General features: G+C 41.3%; 1 protein-coding gene and 1 pseudogene across 1 annotated transcript; one reads left to right on the forward strand and one right to left on the reverse strand.

The window, feature by feature from the left end:
* The first annotated feature begins 3,989 nt into the window (after window positions 1–3,989).
* Window positions 3,990–6,447, forward strand: LOC136178876 (tripartite motif-containing protein 16-like). The gene has a single exon (XM_065953304.1). It carries the CDS (start codon window positions 3,990–3,992, stop codon window positions 5,655–5,657), a length of 1,668 nt encoding a protein of 555 aa, XP_065809376.1. The 3' UTR covers window positions 5,658–6,447.
* A 2,565-nt stretch (window positions 6,448–9,012) lies between these two features.
* LOC136178943 (presequence protease, mitochondrial-like) lies at window positions 9,013–21,122 on the reverse strand (annotated as a pseudogene).
* Between the last annotated feature and the right edge of the window lie 1,102 nt (window positions 21,123–22,224).

Raw genomic sequence — 22,224 nt, forward strand, 5'->3', positions numbered from 1 at the left:
GGCGGGTTTTAAGCCTCGTACACATCGCGCCCACCTGTCAATCATGTCAGCTACTTGGCTAAATATGGTTAACACGTATCGTTCCTCAAATCGGATTTGTTGTAGAAAAATACACTCTCCGTACAGTGTGTGCCCATGTGGACAACAACTAATCCAGGCTGTTAACATGTTTGTTCATGCTGTAAAAACAGTTTTTTATTTGCATGTGTTGTGTGAATGTGAATTCCGGTGTTCCTGGAGCCAGCCTCTAGTGGACACTCGATGAACTGCAGGATTTTGCACTTCCACATTGGCTTCATTTTTCAACACTGCACTGGTTGTGCAATTCTATCATTACTTGTAATCAAACCGACTGTTGCAAGGCAAGGCTTTGTAAATTAAAGCAGCAGTAGGAATCAGTAGGTTTGTATTTGAAACAGGATTATGACTTCAATCTGAGGCGAAGTACGTCTAAAGACAATATCAATGATCTGCTTCAATCATCAGTTTGACCATCTGATAGACAAAAACAAGGAATAAAGGTCAGGTCAATGTTTTTAATCCAGTATGTGAACCACCAGTATGTGAAAACACCTCTTCCAATGGTGGTGAAGTTCAGTGGAAATCTGACGCCTCTCTGTCCAGCCTCTACATGCTGGACAGGGGTTTAACTGGACTCCTGGAGACTCTGCTGAGTTCTGTAAGTCATTAGGGGACAATGTGTTAACATCTATGTTTTTTTTTCCATGTTTCTACAGAAAGCTGATTATACTTTTCTTCACTGCACTCGCATACTACGGTACTTTGACGAAACCAGTAAAGCCAAATTTCTTGATTTCAATATCATATGTGGACGTAGGACATTCCTCTGACCAGTCCCTCTCGTTTTCCTTGCACCACAGCAGACATGGATCTCAGGCATTCTGTTAACCTTTCACCCTCGCACGTACACACACAGCCTGTTCTGAGCAGGGCTAAAATAGAGTGGTTTATAGGCATGATCAAATACAGGATCAGAGTGGATTTAGAACAAGAAACTTCACAGACATGTTTTGTGGAGCGCTGAGACTTATTTAAACAGGTTGAAGAGGAGGAGAATATGTGACCTTTAATTCATGAAGGCTGTCAGTGCTAGTGATGACTTTTGTTCTCTTATCTGTGCTGTATCGCTAACCATCTACCCAATTGATAGAAATATGTACAATGAGGTATCTTAAAACATGAATTATCATAATCTAAAAACATCATAACACAATACTATTCAGAAACCACAGAGGCTGAAGGCTGCAGGAAATATTATCAGAAAAAAAAAAGTGATGAAGAATATGTTTTTATGCTCCTGATATGTGGAAGACACCGCATCTGAAAAACAAAGTAACAAAGTCTATGAATAATAAAATTTAAAACAATGTAAGACCTATCTTTTGAAACAGACTTTCAGTGGAGAGTAAAATGACAGAAGATGTCTTGTTTTAAAGACTTTTACTGATTGGATCGAAACAATTGATCGTTTATTGGTGGGATGTTAGTCTTCTAAAAGGTTGGACTTATAGCTGCACATTAGAAATGTATCTCATTCATAAAAGTATCCACTGTTTCAGCCAATACCTTTCTCCTTATTGGACTGTTAAGTGTTGCTCTATTGCACTTAAAAAAGAACAGCCTTTTTGCAGTTTCCACTAACGAGCCTCGGCCAGACTTAATAAATAACCTGATAATGACTGCGGAGTATATCAGTCAAAAATCCAAACGTCTCTAGTTGAGATATTTGTATGCACTGTTGCATCATTACTACAAAGTTTGATTAAACCAGTCTTCACTAACTATTATTGGGTCGAAATTCAAGCATCTAAACCATTTATTCAAAGATCACATTTAAAAAGGTGTATTGACACATTTCCTTAAGGTGGTGAAGTTCAGTGGCACTCTGACGCCTCCCTGTGGTTTCTCAGATTTTGACAGCCCGGTATTGCAGGTGCTCACCTCAAGCTGCCTTCCCACATTAGTGTAACCACTGACATGAGAAGGGACACTTAACCAGCCTCAGCCAGAATATGAACATACCTGATAATGAATGCTTTGTATATTTTATTCACTGTTGAAACATAACTACAAAGTTTGATTTCACCAGTCCTGAGCCTACTTACTTGTGCCTGATAAAGAAGTGAAGGTGGGTAAACTGTAGAGTTGTAGTACTCAAAATCGGTCTGGGTCTTTTAAAGGTCTCGGCCTCGTCTCGTAATCTAAAGCATTTTTACTCGGCCTCATCTTTGTCTCGGATTTTAAAGCATTACCAATCAAGACTACCACTGATGGGCTATTTTTCCACATCATTACTGTGATAAGAAGGTAAATGCCCCTTTCTAAAAGAATAAAAAAAACTTAAATTCATGATATTATTTATATCCCCCGGTTACTGCTGAAACCTTCTGGGTGTTACAGTTTAAGTGAGTGACACCCCCCCTGCACACAAGATGATGATTGTTTTATTTATATTTATAGTCTTGGTCCTGTCTCAGTCTCGCCCTGCCTTGGTCTTGGTCTTGTCTCGGTCTCTGAGCACTCTGATTTCAGGTATGTCTTGGTCTCAGTTTGTGTGGTCTTGACTACAACACTTGGTAAAACATACGTAGATGAATCACAAATTTAAACTTCTGCATACTATTTTATCATATTGTTGTAAGAATTCTCCAAAGTCTAACCTCTCTATTGCAGCATTACGTCTTTTATGAATCTGTATGCTTTTGTTTGTTTGTACACGGTCTCATTTCAGGTAGTATTTTCTGTCTTCATTCTCTCTGTGTTGTCTTCTCCTTTAAAGCACAATAAATCTTTTTTCAGTTATACAAAACAGCTCTATGAAACTGTAGATTTCAGATGAAACCAAACATGAAGCTTTTCAATGTTTGCTTCAACTATTGCGAGCTGTAAGTTATTTAAAAACATCATGTGGTTGTTCAATGTTGTCTTTTAATCTTAACTGCACGATAAAACAAACTCACTCTGTCCCTTTAAGAGAATTCATCACATGCGTGAGGGCAGCATGGTAACCCCTCCCGATTGCTCAACTCCACTCTGTGCACACATTTCCTGGTTCCCTCTCCTTCACTAATATACGAGTGCAAGATAGGTGTAACCAACAAGTGAGCTCCCCAGCCCCGTGCAGCCTGGATCAGCAAATGAGCAGCGACAAAAGGACACTGAGGTATTTTTTGTAGGTGTACTACTTCTACCACATATTCAAATTCTTCCATTACTTGGAATCAAACCGACTGTTTTAAGGGGAGGCTTTTCAAGTTACACAAAAGTAGGAATCAGTAGGTTTGTATTTGAAACAGGATTATGACTTCAATCTGAGGTGAAGTATGTTTAAAGACAATATCAATGATCTGCTTGATCATCAGTTTGACCATCTGATAGTCAAAAACAAGGAATAAAGGTCAGGTCAATGTATTTAATCCAGTATGTGAACCACCAGTGTGTGAAAACACCTCTTCCAATGGTGGTGAAGTTCAGTGGAACTCAGACCCCTCCCTGTGGTGTCTCAGATTTTCACAGCTTGTAATGCTGGTGTTCACAGGTAGCTCTGTTCAGACAGTAGTTGTAAAACATGTTCAGTTATTCTCTGTGTTTTATTCACTTCTTTTTACATGTTAAGAAATGTGTGACTAGAGTTTTTTTTACATGCTTGCTTATAGAGTTTGCTTCCATGCAACAGAGAGTGGTTATGTATTCATGTTGAGAATCTGCCCTGTCAGAGTAATGAAACGTGAATCAGAGCTTGTTAACCCCTCCCTCTTCTTCCTGCTCTCAGACTCAGCCAGCTCCACTCTGACGTTTATTTCCTTGTTCCCTCCCCTTTAGATCTACAGTTTGAGGATGGGTGTAACCAACATGTGGGACGGTGCAAGAGCAGACACTGAACAAACACATGCTGTGTAGATCAGAGGTGAAACTAGTTTGATTTCTAAGAAGTGAAACTCAGACAGTCGTCGTTACCGAGAGGAGACATGGCGCAGAAAGGAGTTCAACTAGACCAGGAGGCCTTCTCTTGTTCCATCTGTCTGGATCTCCTGAAGGATCCGGTGACTGTTCCCTGTGGACACAGTTACTGTATGAACTGTATTAAAAGCCACTGGGATAAAGAGGATGAAAAGACAATCTACAGCTGCCCTCAGTGTAGGCAGACTTTCACACCGAGGCCTGTTCTGGTGAAAAACACCATGTTGGCAGTTTTAGTGGAGGAGCTGAAGAAGACTGGACTCCAAGCTGCTCCTGCTGATCACTGCTATGCTGGATCTGAAGATGTGGCCTGTGATGTCTGCACCGGGAGGAAACTGAAAGCCTGTAAGTCCTGTCTGCAGTGTCTGGCCTCTTACTGTGAGAAACATCTTCAGCCTCATTTTGAAGCAGCTCCATTAAAGAAACACAAGCTGGTGGAGCCCTCCAAGAAGCTCCAGGAGAACGTCTGCTCTCGTCATGATGAGGTGATGAAGATGTTCTGTCGTACTGATCAGCAGTCTATCTGTTATCTCTGCTCTGTGGACGAACACAAAGGTCATGACACAGTCTCAGCTGCAGCAGAAAGGCAAGAGAAGCAGAGAGAGCTCGAGGTGAGTCGACAAAACATCCAGCAGAGAATCCAGGACAGAGAGAAAGATGTGAAGCTGCTCCAACAGGAGGTGGAGGATATCAATGGCTCTGCTGATAAAACAGTGGGGAACAGTGAGAAGATCTTCACTGAGCTGATCCGTCTCATGGAGAAAAGACGCTCTGATGTGAAGCAGCAGGTCAGATCCCAGCAGCAAACTGAAGTGAGTCGAGTCAGAGAGCTTCAGGAGAAGCTGGAGCAGGAGATCACTGAGCTGAAGAGGAAAGACGCTGAACTGGAGAAGCTCTCACACACAGAAGATCACAACCAGTTTCTACACGACTACCCCTCACTGTCACCACTCAGTGAATCTACACCCTCATCCAGCATCAAGATCCGTCCTCTGAGGTACTTTGAGGATGTGACAGCAGCTGTGTCAGAAGTCAGAGATAAACTACAGGACGTCCTGAGAGAGAAATGGACAAACATCTCACAGACAGTGACTGAAGTGGATGTTTTACTGTCAGGACCAAAACCAGAGCCCAAGACCAGAGCTGAGTTCTTCAAATATTCATGTGACATCACACTGGATCCAAACACAGCACAAACACAGCTGTTATTATCTGATGAGAACAGAAAAGTAACAGTAATGAGAGAACAACAGTCTTATTCTAGTCACCCAGACAGATTCACTGATTGGTGGCAGGTCCTGAGTAAAGAGAGTCTGATGGGACGTTGTTACTGGGAAGTGGAGTTGAGAGGAAGAGGAGTTTCTGTAGCAGTCACATACAAGAATATCAGCAGAACAGGATGTGTGTTTGGACGTAATGACAAATCTTGGGCGTTAGATTATTACAACAACAGTTATTACTTTTGTTACAACAATGTCTTCACTCCTGTCTCAGGTCCTCAGTCCTCCAGAGTAGGAGTGTACCTGGATCACAGAGCAGGTATTCTGTCCTTCTACAGCATCTCTGAAACCATGACTCTCCTCCACAGAGTCCAGACCACATTCACTCAGCCTCTACATGCTGGACTCAGGTTTTATAATTTTAAAGACTCTGCTGAGTTGTGTAAGCTGAAGTAGACAGAAGTCATTAGGGGACAAGGTGTTAACATCTGTGTTTTTATCCATGTTTCTACAGAAAGCTGATTATACTTTTCTTCACTGCACTCAAATACTATGGTACTTTGACACACACACACACACACACACACAGACAGACAGTCAGACACACACACACACACACGCACGCACACACACACACACACACACACACAGACAGTCAGACACACACACACACACACACACACACACACACACACACTTCTTTGTTTTGTTTTCAATGTTTTGTTTTGTTGTTCTTCTTTGTTAGGCGTCTTAGAGTATTCAGAGAAGCGCTATGTTATTATCATTATTATTAATGTTAAAGGTCTCATATTCTGTAAAATACACTTCACCATGTTTCTCTAACTCTAATATGTGTCCCTGGTCTGTCTACAAACCCCCCAATGATGAGAAAAGTCCATCCTCTCTGTATTGTGCCTGCTCCACTTTTCAGAAAATGTGAGCTCAAACAGGTCGTTTGGAGATTTTCTCTTTATGACATCACAAAGAGCAGTCACACCTCCACCAGGTGGGTGACACATCTCATTTTCATTTAAAGGTACAGACACAGAAACAGCCTGTTCTGAGCAGGGCTGAAATAGAGGGGTTTATAGACATGATCAAATACAGGATCAGAGTGGATTTAGAACAAAAGACAGACAAGTTTGAGATTTATTTAAACATGTTGAAGAGGAGGAGAATATGTGACCTTTAATTCATGAAGGTTGTCAGTGCTAGTGATGACTTTTGTTCTCTTATCTGTGCTGTATCGCTAACCATCGACTATTTGTAATGATGTAAAGTTTTGAATAAATTTGCAAATAAATCTATAGTTCATTTGTATAAATTTCTCTGTCAGACATAATTAGCACTAACTCCCCATTGATAGAAAAATGTACAATGAGGTATCTTAAAACATGAATTATAATAATCTAAAAACATCATAACACAATACTAATCAGAAAGCTACGGAGCCCTTAAAGGGACATAGGCAGAAAAAATAAAAATATATGTTTCTCGTGCGCACCAGAAACTAACCGGTGCTCACGTGAAAGTCACCAGATATCAGGTGCACAACGGAAACCAGCCAGTCTTAGCCTTCTGTGTTCTTGTGATAAAAATGACAGTACAGGACTTATTTGAGCTATATTTTAACCTTGGACTTAAATACAAGGACAGAACTGCTTTGCTTGTGCACCGTCACCGTTATATTGTCTCAGAAAGACATTTAAAACAGATGTTAAAGTCTTGTCATCTGTTTTGGCGCAAGGGATAAACTTAGAAATATATTCACAGATTCGGCGTTTCCAGATCAATAACTCATCAGCGGAACATTGCTCTTACAAAACCGACACCTCTCTGCAATCACAACAAGATAGACTGCGAGCTACATTTGTATTTTCCTCAAAACGAGCCGTCCTCCGCGCTGGGGAACTTGCATTGGCCTCTAAGTCGAGCCGGCTTGTGCTCGAATGCGCAGGGACCGTCTGCAAATTGCAATACTGAAAAAATATGATACAGAAATATTCAATAACTTCACCCAGGAGAGGTGTAGTGTCATGAAAATCATTTTACACACGTGATCTCACGTTTTTCATACTACATTTCTCAGATTGGAAAATAATACTTTAAAAACAAATTGAGGATTTTTCAATAGCCTATAAATAATCCAATGTTCAATAAAATCCCTTTTGTAAGGTGTAGGGTAAAATAAAAACCCATTATGAATAAATGTCCTCCTGCTCTATAAACTACATCACGTTGCTTTAGATAAAGGGCTTTCATGTAATTTTAGTGATTTTTTTATCATTAAATATGGTAATTAAATATGTAATAACTATACTATAACATGTTGTAGTGCCATCAAACTCGCAGCACACATAATATAAAAGCGTTAAGCATGATTTACTTTATGTGTGATGAAATATTTCGGTGACCCTAGAGCCTACAATGGTGACTTTTTTTTAAATGATATCGATGTTAAAAAATCCCTTAAATTATTATTGCCTTTGTTGTTTCTATCCACTCTGGGCTTTCTGTGTGTGTGTGTGTGTGTGTGTGTGTGTGTGTGTGTGTGTGTGACATCTCTATAGTGGTGTTTGTGAGTAGGGTCCTGCTGTTGCTGTAGTTTTGGAAGTGGAGCAACATTTTACCTTCATGTGCCGGCAGTGAGATGTGACCGTCCTGTCAGAGTAATAAAACATTTATTGTGTGCAAAGACGTGTGACTCTGTTTTATTTATCAGTTAATTAGGATTTTAGAAAAGGGAACTGAGGTTAGAGTGTCTGATTTTAAAAACTCAATCATCTCACCAGATGTGTTGACCTGCAGCAATTCTTTGGTTTTATTCACCCTGAGTTTTAAATCTGTTGATTTGTGCTTCAAACCCGATAAAATGGAGGGAAATTGATTTCACCTGTGGTGTTCAAAGACTTGAAAAATAATTGTTAAAACTTCAATTTAAGGTCACAATATTCAACATTAACTAGCGGTGTATTAGCATGCTAACTAGTAGCATACTGGCTGCTTATTGGTCATTATGAAGCACTTATTAGTACCTTATCTACATGACCATAGTCTATAGTTAACAGGTCATTATCTAAGAGTTTGTTCTCATTACCTTCCTGATTACAGCTCATTGATAGAGAGTTAGGAAGTTGTTGAACATGAGTTATGATCTTGATATGCTTTTGTTTACTTCTACCTCATAAGGGTCGTACTGAGGGAAACATATTAAGATCATAATTCATGTTCAATCACTTCCTAACTGAGGAACCAATGAAAATGTGAAAATTGTGGAAAATAGGACCACAGCCTCCATACATGGGGCGTGCACAAAAACCACCAGACTACCTGCGCCCCCACAAAGACCAACATGACCTGACTGAGTGTTTGCACATGACTCAGTTTGTTGTTTGAATTAGACAGAATGGCTCTGATGTTCTTCCTCTGCTCTGAGTTTCCCAGAGTAAACCACAGAGGAAGAAAGTCATTTGTATCCTGCAGAAAAAAACAAAAACACCTGATTGAAGTTTATATAAATGATATATCTCTTGATGATACTTTAACAATGATCCCAAAAAGAAGAGCTCACTCACATAGTGTATTCCAACATGATCATATATTTCATTAAATATATACAGAATGAAGACGTATCTGAACCATGACAGCAGCTCTCAGTCCTCCTCTTGATATTGTGCGCTTCAGCTTTTTCACTCTTTAATAAAAAATCCTAACCGTAGACTTTCAGCATTCAGTACAGAAGAAGTCGTGCAGCTGTGATTCTCCAGAAGTCCAGTTGAGTATTTAAATCACAAGTTACCTACAGACTGGATTATTTTACGATCCATGAGGGATCTTTTTTAATCGCCTCGTTCTCTGGACCCAAGATAGCAACTCCACAAGTCCTCTGACCGACGCCGAGGTATCTGCAGCGAGGGGGAAAACAAGACAAGAGTTAACACTTGATGTGGGAATAAACGGGAACAGTTTGTCAGTCTGTTTTTTCTTTTAGCTTCTCCTTCTCTTCATTTCTGAGTTATGTAAGGGGACATAAAGTTTGTACCTTTCAGCCACTTCCACCAGACTTTGGTGAGTGACAGCAAAAAGTCTTTCTCTGTGATTCTGCTTCATCTCATCGGTGACTCCGCTGAGGAAGCGACCCATTCCTGCAACACAAACACAGAGTGAACAAACCAGACGGCTAAGAGATAAAGTGGAGACAGTGACGGCTTTACAACAGAGACGGAGACTAAGTTAATAAAACCAATGAAGATCTCTTCATATCTGAACTTGGTTATAATTCAACTTTTTACTCATCATTTTATTCATTAATCCTTTAAAAGCTTTTAACCTCCATTAAAGACTTCTAATGTTGAAGTTGTCAGTGATGTACTGAGATGTTAAAGCTCCAGAGATCTGATTGGAGGAGGATCAGGTGAGGCATCCTGACAGCAGCTGGAGGGATCACTCAGTCGTTCCTCACCTTTGTCCGCGGGGGCCACAGGCGAGTCTACAGCCGAGAACACTGACAGTTTAGCTTCATCGATGTCCTGCTGGGTGAACTGTCCCGACTTCGCCCAGTCCACACCTCGACGAGTTTGGATCCCTTAGAGAAGTACGAGAAAGAAATACAAAATCAACGACACACTGTTCAACTCAAAGAAGATTCTTTTTAAACGTAGAAGTCATTTGGAATATTTTATTACAGCTTCCAAAAACGCCCCATGATGGCTTCCCTTAGTAAATTGTTGAGTCTTCTGTGTCTCTTTTTTTCCAGACAGATCGCCTGAATATTCTTGGAATATAAACATTTTGCATTTTGGACAAAGGGAGGAAGAAGAGGTCACATTTGAGAATATGGCAACAAATGTCTTTCAGCAAATAAACTCAAATTTCATGCGATTAGAACAAAATAAGTGCTGCTGCAACTTTGGTTCTTTCGCTTCTCTCTCCAAAACTTGATTTAAAATACATTTTAAAGGTCACATATTCTGTTAAATCCTCTTCACCATGTTTCTATGTGTCTCTAGTCCGTCTTCAAACCCCCCAATGATGTGAAAAGTCCATCCTCTCCGTCTTCTGCCTGCTCCACTTTTCAGAAAATGTGTGCTCAAACAGGCCGTTTAGCGATTTCCCCTTCATGACATCACAAAGGGCAGTAGCCCCTCCCCCAGGTGGGTGACACTCCCACAGCTAGGTGTTTGTTCTGCCCTCTGAGTCTGCCTTTTCACCGTAAACAATAGAGCAGGTAGCGAGAAAGCCTGAGACACCTGAGCACTTCCAGAGAGGGGGCGTGGTCAAACACAGCTCATTTAAATATTTAAAGGTACAGACACAGAAACAGCCTGTTCTGAGCAGGGCTGAAATAGAGGGGTTTATAGACATGATCAAATACTGGATCAGAGGGAATTTAGAACAAGAAACTTCACACACATGTTTTGAGGAGCTCTGAGACTTTTTTAAACTGGTTGAAGACGAGGAGAATATGTGACCTTTAACAAAATTCATGTCTTGAAGACAACCCAGCCTGCCCCCTTTAATAGAATCTACCTCTACTCCTTCATAAGTACGGAGATTTTGTATGTATTAGATTCCATTAAATACACCTATTAACCAAAATGCACATCGTTTTCTAAGGTTCGAAAAAGCCTGAGTGTATATAAAATATTAAACTTGTTTCAGCCAAGGCAACAAAATGAACTGTTATTGTATTTCAACGTCATTACAATTTCCATAATGTTTTTTAAAACTTTGTTGAGTGTGGTGTGGCGGCCTCTCACCTGTACGAGTAAAAAGAGAAAAGACCTCCTCCCATCCTGGCCCCGCCCCCGTAGGCTCCTCCCTTCTCCCTGATTTCTCCATGCAGAAACTTAGCCGTCATCATCCTCGCCAAGATGCACAAACTTTAAGAGAAAAAAGGAAACAAAAAGTTTTTATTACACTTTAAATGAACTAAAAGTTACACGTAGAAAAAAGTAGAAAGACAAAAAACTGTCAGTGTAAATCAGACTTTTAAAGGAAGTGCTGTCACTCATCCCTGCCAGGTACAGGTGTGGTTACCTGGCGTAGTCGTGGTGGGAGAAGGGTACCGTACGAATACTCTCGCTGATAAAGTGAACAGGGAAGGGAAGCTGGAAGAACGTTTTCATCTGACACGGCTGGAAGTTTTGCTCCTGAAATCAGAGAAGATGATCTTTACTGTCACTGTACAAGTACAACAAAAACCTGTCGGAGCACACCTGTAGAGAAGTAGTTAAATATAGAACATATACAAATACTAAACCCACCAGTATATATACAAACAAAACAGTTATATTATACAATAAGATGTAAACTATGGTTAAAAGAGAGCTGAGCGGTACTGGTGGAATATTGTACTCAGGTATTAAAAAAAAACAAATAAGCGTGATATTTATAATCTCATGCATGCACAGGACTTTGTTTTGAAGGAATGTCTCATAATAAAGGACAAAATAAAATTACAGGTGATCTCACAACTATTGAAATCAAAGGTTCAACTGTTTTGTGTTGGTGTTATTTTGCTTCTTCAAAGATTTTTGAATTTAAAATCTGTATTTCTGCGTTTCTATAAGACGGCCTTTCCTCATCTTTTCCATTATTTTATCTTCTTTAATCTGCAGAGACGGTTCTGCCTTTAATATAATGTGAACTCACTATGGCAGGGATATATTTAGAGGAGTGGTTCTTAATGGGTTTAGCTTTAGGACTCACCACCATCTCCTCCTGCGACCAGAGTTTCTGATATTGTTCAACCTATCAGGTTTATTTTCAATGAAAGATGTTTCAAAAGATGTGACAGAACAAAGATACAGAACATAGAACTTTACAGACTTTTTGACACCATTTTTTTCCCCTAGGAGCTCAGTCACGACCCACTGAAAACAGCTCTGTGACCCACTTATGGGCCCCTACCCACCAGTTGAGAACCACTGACATAGCGAGCAAACAAACACAGAAATGTAAGATGTTCCTGAAAACTTACAGAGATGAGTTTCCGGCTCAGCCCCGAGACATCCGATGGGTCGAGAGGCCTCTTTAGAAAAAAAAATCAAGAGAATATTAAAATCTAATTTTAAGAATTATTCTGCCTGCTTTCATGTTTTGATTTGTTTGTTGATAGTTTACCTCAATAATGTTACTTCTGACCGGTTTGCGCTCCTTTCTGTTGTCAGCCACGTCCTTCATGAAGCTCTCCAGCTGTGCTGCCGTGTCCGACATTTTCTGTGGAGTAGTGTTGATCGCACACCTGTAAGAGACAAACATTTACATTGACGAGCATGTTACAAACAGACCCTTTATATTGAAACCATGTTGCAGTAATTAAAATAACATTAACTGCAGAATACTGTCACTATCTCTTCATCATTCAAAAATCTATCACCATGGAGGCGACCATAGCCTAGTGGTTAGTGGACGCCCCATGTGTGGAGGCTGTAGTCCTCCAAGCGGACGACCTGTGGCTCATTTCCTGCTTTTCCCACTCTCTCTCTCTCTCTCTCTCTCTCTGATTTCTGACTCTGTCCACTGTCCTGTCTCTAAAATAAAGGCCCAAAAAGCTCCAAAACAAAATCTTGTAAAAGAAAACCTCTCCTCAGGTGTAACATCTCACCTCATGTTGTCCGGGTTGAGAAGATGCTTCTTGATCCTGACGAGCGTTCGGATGACTTGGCTGAGGTCGGACAACTCAGCGACCCTCTTCATAAACTTCACCTGAAGTAATCATTGATAAAAGATGGATCAAATATGAAGCGAGAGAATGGAAAAACAAAAAACCTCTTGCACAAAGTAGGAACAAATGAAATTGTCTCTGCTTGTCAGAAAGAAATCATGCTATACTGTATGTCTTGAATCTGCGTCTGCGTAATTTACTTCAAGCTTTAAATCACTATGACAACACTTCTTAAAGCTGACGTGCAGGAGTCAGACACTATCATTTTAGTTTTTTAGGATCAACACTCCAGGTGCATACCTGTTCCATCCCACCAAGCGTCTCATTGAGGTCTCCTGCTGGAGTCAGGTGACGGCCTGCACGTGTCATGGCGTACATGTGGCCCGAGTAGGAGATCCCATTGGCTAACTCCTGTGCTGACATCATCACCAGCACTCTCAGGCGCTCCACCTCGTCAAAGTGGGGGCTGTAGTGAAAAAAAAAAAGATAAATATCGAGCTGTCTTCTCAGCCTCCTCGAATTTCAGGACACATTTTCTCTCAGTTTATAAGAAGTGATGGAGGACGTACTTGTTGAATATGTCGCTCCACAGATGAAACATGTGAGGAAGGTTTCTCTCCAGGCAGGAGGAGGACAGGAGGAAACCCTGGAACAGAGAACACAGAGACAAGACTCTTCTTTGATTACCTGTTTTATACCGATGTAATGTAACCAGCAGCAGTTAAACACTGAACCAAGATAAATCACAACCTCTGTTTATGTAACACACGATCACTCAGTTTCAATTTCTGCAGCTTTGAGGAGACATTTGATTTTTGAAGACGACGCAGCAGAAAGAAGATGGGTTTCCACAATGCACAAGAATCATCATAATAAAGAACAAACATTTAATTAATATAGAATAAAGTTACTAAATTACATGTGATGTCATATATGAAGGAACCTGACATGGAGCAGCATACTTCATTACTCCATTCATCCATTTTCTTCCACTTATCAAAGGTCAGGTCTCTGTGGCAGCAGTAGTAATTCAACCCAGACTTCTCTCTCCCCAGTTCCTCCTGAGGGATTCTGACGTGTTCCCAGGCCAGTGGGGATATACACAGTAATCCCTCCAGTAAACTCTGGGTCTCCCCCGGGGTCTCCTCCCAGTTGGGGCGTGCTCAGAAGACCTCAAAGGGAGGCGTCCAGGTGGCATCCTAATCAGATGGCCGAACCACCTCGACTGGCTCCTTTAGATTTGAGGGAGAAACGGCTCTACTCTGAGCTCTACCAGAATGTCTGAGCTCCTCGCCCTCTCTCTAAGACTGAGCCCAGCCGACCTCTGGAGGAAACTCATTTCAGCCGCTTGTATCCACCATCTTATTATTTCGGTCACTACCCATAGCTCATGATCATAGGTGACCGGTAAATGGAGAGCTTTGCCTTCAGGCTCAGACTCACTCCCTACATCATCTAAAGTATTCTTGTCCAGAAATGTCTCTGTCCAAACATTACTTCTATCCATATATTTGTAAGACTTTTCAAACACAGTAAGCTGGTACTGACCTGCTCGTACATGTCCAGCTGGGTGGAGTCAGGGACGACCTGGGTGGAGACAGACATGCCCCCAGTCCTCAGCTCCATCTGCTGGGACTGTTGTCTGTAGTCCAGACCTCCACAGCCCATCCTGATTTAACAAACAGACACACATGCAATCTTTAAAATGCTTTCAAACACCACCTGTCCAAACCTCACACAAATACAGAAAAGATCAATAAAGCATAATATCTTCAAACTTTTCATATACCAGGTGACACATTTTGAAATCTTGCTCTGGTCCAATCGACTGTCAGGTGAACTTACTTGGTGACAACGCTGCAGAAGAGCGGGACATAGAGCCTGAGGTCCTCCGGCAGTGTGTTGAGACTGCACATGGCTCTGAAGTAAACTAGCCCGTTGGTGGGCTGCTCACAGTACTGCACCGGTACGCCGACTGAAGGAGACAAGGAGAGGAAACATTTTAAGGGGTTTTAACCACAACACTCTGAGATGATTCTTCCTTGTTGTGTATAATGTTTTATAAACTTGTGTAGAGCGGACACTGGGCCGTACCTGCTGTGCTGATCTGAACAGGAGTAACAGGGATCGTGGGCTCAATGTCAGACACTTTCAGCGCCGGCAAACAGGAGGCGTCCTGCGTTTTGCTCTGAGCAGCCAGCAGCTCCAGACCTTTTCCCAAGAAGAAGAAGAAGAACATGAATATGAAACAGACAGTTAAATCAGAAGTGCCTCAATCAAATTCTTCTGAAATGTTTCAACAAGTTTTACTGGTTGGGTCATAAACAGAAAAGTGAATGCAGGTGAAATGTTCTTTTATGGTTTTCCATCAGTAAATCTCTGTACTTTAATGTTTCTAACAAGTCCCCTCAAAGACGGTTTTTAATATTTAAGGCAACTCCTCACCCCCTCGGACTAAAACTGGCAAATGACACTCAATTCAGTAACACTTTTGTCTGTCTTTGAAAACTTATAGAGCAGCTTTGAATGATTTGCAGCTCAAAAAACATCTTATTTATCTGATACTGGTGTCAATAAAAACACCTCAAGCCGTTTAGCGCCCTCTGCTGACTCATCCTGGGATTACTCCAACATATGTTTACCTCATGCTCTATAACTCTGCCTATGTTTAGTTTGAACATCCAGCATTGGAACACTATATGACTAAATGAGGGATCTAGAACAGGTCAACATGAATATATTCTGTATACAGTCACATTGCAGTGCTTGATGTTTTTTTCCCAGTTATTGTGTTAATCTGATGGTTTATTGGATTTTTTGGGGCTTCAATCAAATCAATCAAGCAGCCAATAAAAGCCTGTTTGCTTCAGACAATTCTGTGTGATTTCACAGAGTCAAGCTCAGAAAGTGTTTTAACAGAAGCAGAGAAACACAGATTTCCTCCGTGGAGCAGTTTCAATCATTTGTACCTTTTTCATAGATGTCTTTTTTGTCGCTGTCTGACAGAGCATGGATCTTTTTCTGGAGCTTCTCCTCCTCGGCTTTGGCCTGTTTCTCCAAGTAGACCTCATCCGGACTCATGGACAGGGTCAGTCTGTGTGTGTTCTCCTGTAGGGGGGGTAATGGGGATTTGAAGAGGAAGAGAAAAAACACAAATGATACAGAAAACCTTCAAAGTTCATGTTTTTTTGTCATGATCTTAAAACACTCCAGGGCTGCTGAGGTTGACCTTAAGAGCAGACCGAGTATTTCCCCCTACAGAGAACATTAGTGAGACTTGTAAAAGGTTTATTCTTGTATTTTTTTTAAACCTTTTTTTCACATATTTCTGGATGTTTTGAAGAAAAGTACTTTCCCAGTGTCACACACCTTAAAGTAGTGCTTGACTTTGTCCTGGAGGAAGCGAGGGTTTTCCTTCAGGGTCTGTTTGAACTTGGCAACGCTGTCGTTGATCTGCAGCAGCTCCACCGGGTCGCCGTCGTGGTTCCACGATGACGCAATGTACTAGAAAAAACAAAAAGGTATATACATACACAAACAGCCATGAATAATGAAACCGACATGTGAAACATGCAGCAGAATCCACAAAGCGATTATAACATTACTGACAAAATAAAGCTAATCTAAGTGTCCTGTTTGACTCTTACATTGATGTATAGTGATTAAAACTTTACTTCTCATACACATGTGTAATCCCTTTAAATATTATACTCTCTGTGATTATTGAGTTTACTGCAACTCATCAAAAAAAGGAAGAAATCAGCAAATAAACTGCTGTGAAAACAAGCTCATCTCATACGTTTAGACATGTTTAAAACATTCTGTATTTGTATAGAAATACACAGAGTATATAGTGGTAGAAACACAAGATTTCAGCAGAGACAACATAACTAACATCATTATTCTTCCTGACATATCTCACACATAGAGGTTTATAAATACATGCAGTGTCCTTGTGTTTGTGAACTCACCGAGGCCAGAGACAGGCCGAAGTTTGTGGACTGGTGCTTCATCTGGATCTCGATCTTATGCAGGAGAGCGTCGATTCTTTCCTCCTCAAAGCCGCTCCTGTCGATGATGACGAGGACTCATTTTATCTTATGTGCCGTTTCAATTTCATGTAACCAAGCAACTCATCATCCTTCATGTGCAAGTAGACCTTACAGTTTATGGCTTTATCAAAACAAGCTGACACTTAGAGAGAGCAGGTTTGTAAACATATATTAAAGTCTTAAATACAAAAGGGAGCGTGGGACTTACTCGATGATGTCGTTGATGGTTTGGCTGATGATTTGCTTCACTCTCTCGGTGTCCTCCTCGGCCATTCCCTGCAGTCCTATACTGAACGACGCCTCTTTGGTGCTGCCGTCATATCTGCAGAACACAACATTTCAGAACAATGCAGTACTCTGAGCGCTGTCTGCAGCACATGAGGCAGAGCATCACAGCTCAGCAGCAATATACTAAAATGTTAAATTATCTTTTAATAGACATTTCTAAAAGAAAGTTGTCATCTAAGTAGCTTAGCAAAATCATATAGATGAAAACCCGTCTTTAGAGAGTAACTAAACCCCCAGAGTACAAAGTATCTAAATTTAAATTCCACATTTTGTGTTAGAAATATGCATAGCTACGGCCCTCTACAGGTTGAACCCAGCTACTGCAATTACATTCTTCTATTGGCTTATCTGGTGTTTAGAGAATTGCATGGATTGACAATAACTGAAATCTTAGCGGCTGGCTGTAAAATATTTACAAATGTGCCAAAATGAGGATGTTTATTTTAAAACATTAGAGCCATAACATTCAAATCCTCCAGGGGGCATCATCCCCATCCTCTCCTGCCCCTCTCTGTCGTCTCCATCGGCTGTCTCAGCACTGACAGATCAAATGGTTCTGGACCATCGTTGAGCCTCTGGATCAGAGAAGTCCTCCACATTAAACCAAACTTCTGTCCTCGCTGCTTCTCCAGCCGTCGCTCTAAATAACCTCTGAGCTTGCTGATCATTTTATTTGTGAGAGTTTGTTACTTTGCGTCCTGCGTACTCACCCTACAACAGAGGAGAAGTCAGTTCCTATATTGGGTTCGATGAGAGCTTTGTAGAAGGGAGAGTTGGGTCCAGAGATCATGAGAGACGACAGCAGGCTGAGGGTGAATCCTTCAAATGTGTCAGTGATGCTGCGCGGGGAAAAAAACAAAGAGATTTTAAATATTTCTGAACAATAGGACTCGCTAAAAACTTCACTTTGAATGAAGAGAATTGTTGAGTGAATCCTTTCTGTACTGTAAAGCTCTCAGTCTTTAAAAAGCCGTCGACGTGACAACCAAGATGTAGTGAATAAAGAGGAGGATGGAGGCTCTTTTTATGGCTTCTCCCATCTTAATGCAAAATAAAAAGAAATGATTTTCGGTCTTACTCTCCCAGCAGGTAGCTCACACACAGCGTGTTCTGCCGGGCCGGATCCGGAGCCAGAGCGTCAGGGCTGCAGGTCACATGGTCCTCTCTCTGGGGAAACCATTGAGATTCACGACGACATCAAAACGACTAATCAATGCATTTCAGTGTGTTAATATAAAAGCATGCAATAATAAACAGCTGTTGAGATTGTTGGTGTAGTTTTTAAGATCTATTGATCAGTAGAAGTTACAGATGCTGGTCTGGATTATGACACTCACAGGGCTGCTCCAGTGTGGCTGGGGGGGGACCTCTGTGTTCGGGTTGATGCGTTCAAACTTGGACAGAGCTTCCTCTTCGATCTGCTTCAGATGCTGCTCCAAAGGCAAATCTCCATACGTGAAGAACCTGAGGAGCACATGGAGGACACTCTCAGGGGTGTTTTCTGAGCAATTTTAAAGCCTGCATGTTAAATTATTTTGAAGGAATTATGATCATTCTGAAATAAATAAGATCGATAAAGCATGAAAAAGACAAACTAGCATCAGTTACCATCAAATTATTAAAGTTTCCTGTGTTTCATATCTACTGTGTCAATGTGAGCCTGCATCGTTCTGCTGCAGGAGATTATTAAACGTAACAAAGAAAGGATTCTGCTGGCTAACACCTGCTCTCATCTCATTTCTTCACAGCACTTTACAGTTTCCTGTCCCTTCTAGGCTCACAGTGTACACGTGTGTGTGTCCATGTACCTGGCGTTGCTGGGGTGGTAATGCGTGGCGTGGAACTGCTTGAGCTGTTCCCAGGTAAGGTCAGGGATGGCTAGAGGCTCTCCTCCTGACACCACAGAGTACGTGTGGTCTGGATACAGCTTGTTCTGGAGGTGCTGGGCGTACACGCGCTCGTTGTCGGACTAATAAAAAACAACACACAATCAAACGTTAAACAGTCACTGACACACTCTTATTTCAAAACCATTTATCTGACGTCACCTGTTTATCTCATATCTGGAACTTGTTTCACTGCTGTTGCATTAGGCCCCATGTCCGCCTAGCATTTTTTTTTTTTGTTAGCTTTTTCTGAGTGTCTTTGTTCTATTGTTCCCAATGAGGAGAGAGCGTTTGCAGCAGCAGCAAAGCGCAGCGTCCAGCGCCTTTCTTCCGAGCGCTCTGCCTAATTTGTGCAGCCGCTCCGAGCGCTTCAAACTAAAAATCAACGCCGCTGTTGACGTCACCGGCGCTTTTCTTTCAACCAGCCGATCATAAAGTTCATCATCTAGACAAAGTAGGAGGTCAAGCATCCTCCGTTTGTGGCTCAAAGTGACAGATAAAAAATATCAAACAGAGAAAAGCAACGGAGCTGTGTCGGTCATACAGGAGCTGTTGTCAACAGACTGTTGTCATAGAGACAGGACGGACAGCAGCAGAAATATGAGATATCTGAAGCTACTTAAGAGAACAACTTTACTATATTGTATCTACGTGTAGAAAGGTGACTTGGAAAGTGTAGACTTACAAAAGCCCCTTTCATTTCATTGAACACCACTCCTTTAAAGACCAGAGGGGAGTTGGGATCTGTTGGGTTTTCATTCTCCAGCCTCCAGCCCTCCTGCCTGCAAAATCAACACAAACAGAAATGAACTAGTGAAGAGCAGATTTCATCAGCGACTGTTTCAAACAAGTGATATCAGAAAGGTCTTGGACTCTTTTAGGCTGGCTACACACTCGACAATATTCAGATCTTAACCTATTTAAAAAACGTGGGAGACCAAAGACATAAGGACAGCTAAATGATTCTAAACATTATAATCCTCCGACTGCACACACTAGACGATTTGACCCGACTGTGAGACCACACACCTGCAGTTTGTAGAAACGAGTTCACAGTGGTGATCCCACAGACACGAGATCTCACAGAAACTCGTGTGATCAAACGTGACTTCAGAAGAAAAACAAATATGGAAGACAGTCGAGACATTAAAAAGCCACTCATGTTGTTACTCAAGCTGCTCTTCTTTTTCTATATTCCTCTTTTTGGCTACTGCAGGTATTCAGTCGGAGGCAGCCCGATCTGGAATGGTAAATAACAAACATGTTTTTGTATTTAGGATTCCAGATCGGGGAGGCTCTGACTCGATCAGGAGCTGTAAAATAATCGTATTGACACCACACACTTGAGGATTATTTGGACAAATAAAAGGCCCAAAATCAGGCCTAAACTCCCCTAGTGTGAAGCCAGCCTCAGGACAAACAGTCCAACTAACAGAGTTAACAGCTGACTATAAAGACAAAATCTTCACTGAATATTTAAAAGTTGACTTTTGCTGCAATGCTATCAAGTCAAATAAATACAAACATGAAACAAATATGAGAAGCAGCAGTCACCACTCACCAGAAATCCTGCTCTCGTAAACACGGGAAGAAAGCTGCATCCAGATAGACCGAGAGAAGATTCTGGAAGTCTTTTCCATTTTGGGTTGAGAACGGATACATGATGTAGTCACTGGCTGTTTACGAAGGGAGGCAACAACAAAAAAACATGTCAGACATAAAGCTCATCAGCAAGCCAAGAATTAAGAAACAATCATCTGAAAGTCATTTTCTCTTCTAAAACTGACCGGTAAAACTATTAAAAGATAAGCTAGCTAATTAGCTTTTTATTTAACTGTAGGAGGATTATGTGTATGAAACATAAACTGTAAATATTAATGGATGAAGCCTGAGTGATGTCACCCATCTGTTACAGCAGGGGCTCCTGAGGCTCATCAGCAGCAGCCACCATGCTGGAAATCCTGTCTCAGTCTAACTTTCTAGACTGAGAGCTGGAGCTGAGGCGGGTTTTAAGCCTCGTACACATCGCGCCCACCTGTCAATCATGTCAGCTACTTGGCTAAATATGGTTAACACGTATCGTTCCTTAAATCGGATTTGTTGTAGAAAAATACACTCTCCGTACAGTGTGTGCCCATGTGGACAACAACTAATCCAGGCTGTAAACATGTTTATTCATGCTGTAAAAACAGTTTTTTATTTGCATGTGTTGTGTGAATGTGAATTCCGGTGTTCCTGGAGCCAGCCTCTAGTGGACACTCGATGAACTGCAGGATTTTGCACTTCCACATTGGCTTCATTTTTCAACACTGCACTGGTTGTGCAATTCTTTCATTACTTGGAATCAAACCGACTGTTGCAAGGCAAGGCTTTGTAAATTAAAGCAGCAGTAGGAATCAGTAGGTTTGTATTTGAAACAGGATTATGACTTCAATCTGAGGCGAAGTACGTCTAAAGACAACATCAATGATCTGCTTCAATCATCAGTTTGACCATCTGATAGACAAAAACAAGGAATAAAGGTCAGGTCAATGTATTTAATCCAGTATGTGAACCACCAGTATGTGAAAACACCTCTTCCAATGGTGGTGAAGTTCAGTGGAACTCTGACGCCTCTCTGTCCAGCCTCTACAAGCTGGACAGGGGTTTAACTGGACTCCTGGAGACTCTGCTGAGTTCTGTAAGTCATTAGGGGACAATGTGTTAACATCTATGTTTTTTTTCCATGTTTCTACAGAAAGCTGATTGTACTTTTCTTCACTGCACTCGCATACTACGGAACTTTGACGAAACCAGTAAAGCCAAATTTCTTGATTTCAATATCATATGTGGACGTAGGACATTCCTCTGACCAGTCCCTCTCGTTTTCCTTGCACCACAGCAGACATGGATCTCAGGCATTCTGTTAACCTTTCACCCTCGCACGTACACACACAGCCTGTTCTGAGCAGGGCTGAAATAGAGGGTTTTATAGGCATGATCAAATACAGGATCAGAGTGGATTTAGAACAAGAAACTTCACAGACATGTTTTGTGGAGCGCTGAGACTTATTTAAACAGGTTGAAGAGGAGGAGAATATGTGACCTTTAAGTCATGAAGGCTGTCAGTGCTAGTGATGACTTTTGTT

Source organism: Labrus bergylta, chromosome 4, assembly GCF_963930695.1.
Source record: "Labrus bergylta chromosome 4, fLabBer1.1, whole genome shotgun sequence".
Classification (NCBI taxonomy): domain Eukaryota; kingdom Metazoa; phylum Chordata; class Actinopteri; order Labriformes; family Labridae; genus Labrus; species Labrus bergylta.